Source organism: Cottoperca gobio, unplaced genomic scaffold (genome assembly GCF_900634415.1).
Source record: "Cottoperca gobio unplaced genomic scaffold, fCotGob3.1 fCotGob3_432arrow_ctg1, whole genome shotgun sequence".
Taxonomy (NCBI): Eukaryota; Metazoa; Chordata; class Actinopteri; order Perciformes; family Bovichtidae; genus Cottoperca; species Cottoperca gobio.
Genome location: NW_021167008.1, coordinates 25,001 through 26,911, shown reverse-complemented (window position 1 = coordinate 26,911; position 1,911 = coordinate 25,001). Strand labels below are relative to the sequence as shown.

The following is a 1,911-nucleotide window of genomic DNA, read 5'->3' as shown; positions in this document are numbered from 1 at the left end:
GGGAGAATAAACTATATGTTATTATATATTATTATTATTATTATTATTATTATTATTATTATTATTATTATTATTTAAAGGACATATTGTCTTCAGCTTTATTGATTTTAAGTGACTGTTTTAAATAATTTATACTTGTATTCTTATTTATTTTTATACCTAGGCCAAGAAAACGTATGTTTGTACTTTTTATTTTATTAATGTATGTTCTTTGTACTCATTTGTGACTTCATGATAAATACATGAGTAAAAAAATTAAAATATATGTTTTTTCTATAATTAAAATGTATATATATTTATTAATATATATATATTTATTTATTTTATTTATATTTATTAATATATATTTATTTTATTTATTTATATTTATTAATATATATATATTTATTTTATTTATTTATATTTATTAATAAAAATATATATAATATATATCTCAAGCTGAGGCTGCAGCAAGTGGCAGCTGATTGGACAGACGATGCACACACACACACACACGCTCACACACACACCTGTCTGTCTGGAGGTTCCTCTCGCCGCAGTCTGCGGTGAGGAGTCCGCAGCGCTACATCCTCCGGACTTCTCCTGTCAGGGTTTATTTTCTGAACAAAGCTTCGTGCAGGATTCACGTGCAGAAAATAAATATTTAAAATCTTTTCCCCCACGCGGTGTTTGTGAACGTGCAGCACATTTACCACAGCCTGACGCAACACGTGCAGAATAAAACCGGGAGATCTCAGGAATACTTCAGCGCGTGACTTCACGTGAGTTTTAACTTCATTAAGATCATAAATGATTAATATGTGCAGCAGGAGGTTCCGGGGGGCTGTTTGGGGGGGCAGCAGACAGCTGAGCGGCCGCTACAGGTGGACAACATGCTGCTGGACCTGCTGCAGATATTAACATAAGTTATTACATTCTGACTCCTGTACTTTAGTATTTATGTAAACTCTTATAGGGGATGAAACATTTATTCATTAAAAGTGATTCTTTTAAATGTAGGTTTATTTTGCTAACGAATCCGTCCTGATATATTTACTATTTCATCTCTCATTTAATTTGTAAAATATAAAATGTATAGTCATGAAAATAGTTTTTCTGATTTTAAACATTAATATTGGGATATTACTTGAAATTTCAGGGACTAATACACAATGTTGGCAAAAGTATCAGGACACCATGTTGGGTCCTTCCTGGATTGGGCTTCTTCGGCACATTTAAATGATCCAGAATATAATATTTCAGACCGTAGTAAAGAAAACGTCTTCCTGGTTTAGTAGAAGAACTTTAAATGCAGCACATGATGGAGTCACAACAGTCACATATCAGGGTGTCCACATACTTTTGGCCATGTGGTGCAGTAACTGTTTTATTTCACTTGGTTCTGAGAGAAAGAGAAGTGTTGATCATCGCCATATCAACACACAGTCAGCTGGCACTGCTGAGCACACACACACACACACACACACACCCTTCATTCACACACAAACTCGTCTCTCTGCAGGGAATCCTCCTCCTCCTCCTCCTCTTCCTCACCTCCTCCTCCAGAACTTGGCCCGCGGCCCTGAAACTGTTGACGTTTCCATGGAAACCTTGGCCTCCGTGTGGGCCTGTGACCCCCGTGACCTCAGCGACCTCGGAGAGAAGTCGTCAGTTTGGGGTGAGTCTGCAGAGTCAACGTGATCTACGAGATGAAGTAATGCATACAGAAGTACCCAGAGGGGGAAGTAACTAAGTACATTTACTCGAGTACTGCACTTTAAAGGTACTTTACTTTAGTATTTCCACTTTCTGCTACTTTATACTTCTACTCCACTACTTTTATCTGACAGCTTTAGTCACTTTTAGGATGAAGATTTGAGAGAATAAATAATATAAAAAGAGTTTCAGTCTGTGACTTGTTAACACTGTTTA

General features: G+C 36.2%; 1 protein-coding gene across 1 annotated transcript in view; it reads left to right on the top strand.

Annotated features, from left to right (window-relative positions):
- Positions 1-1,581: 1,581 nt before the first annotated feature.
- Positions 1,582-1,911, top strand: part of gmnc (geminin coiled-coil domain containing) — a 4,664-nt gene continuing 4,334 nt past the window's right edge. Inside the window, exon 1 of the mRNA XM_029428060.1 lies at positions 1,582-1,657. Coding sequence (XP_029283920.1) covers positions 1,582-1,657 — 76 coding nt within the window. The remainder of the gene's footprint in view (positions 1,658-1,911) is intronic.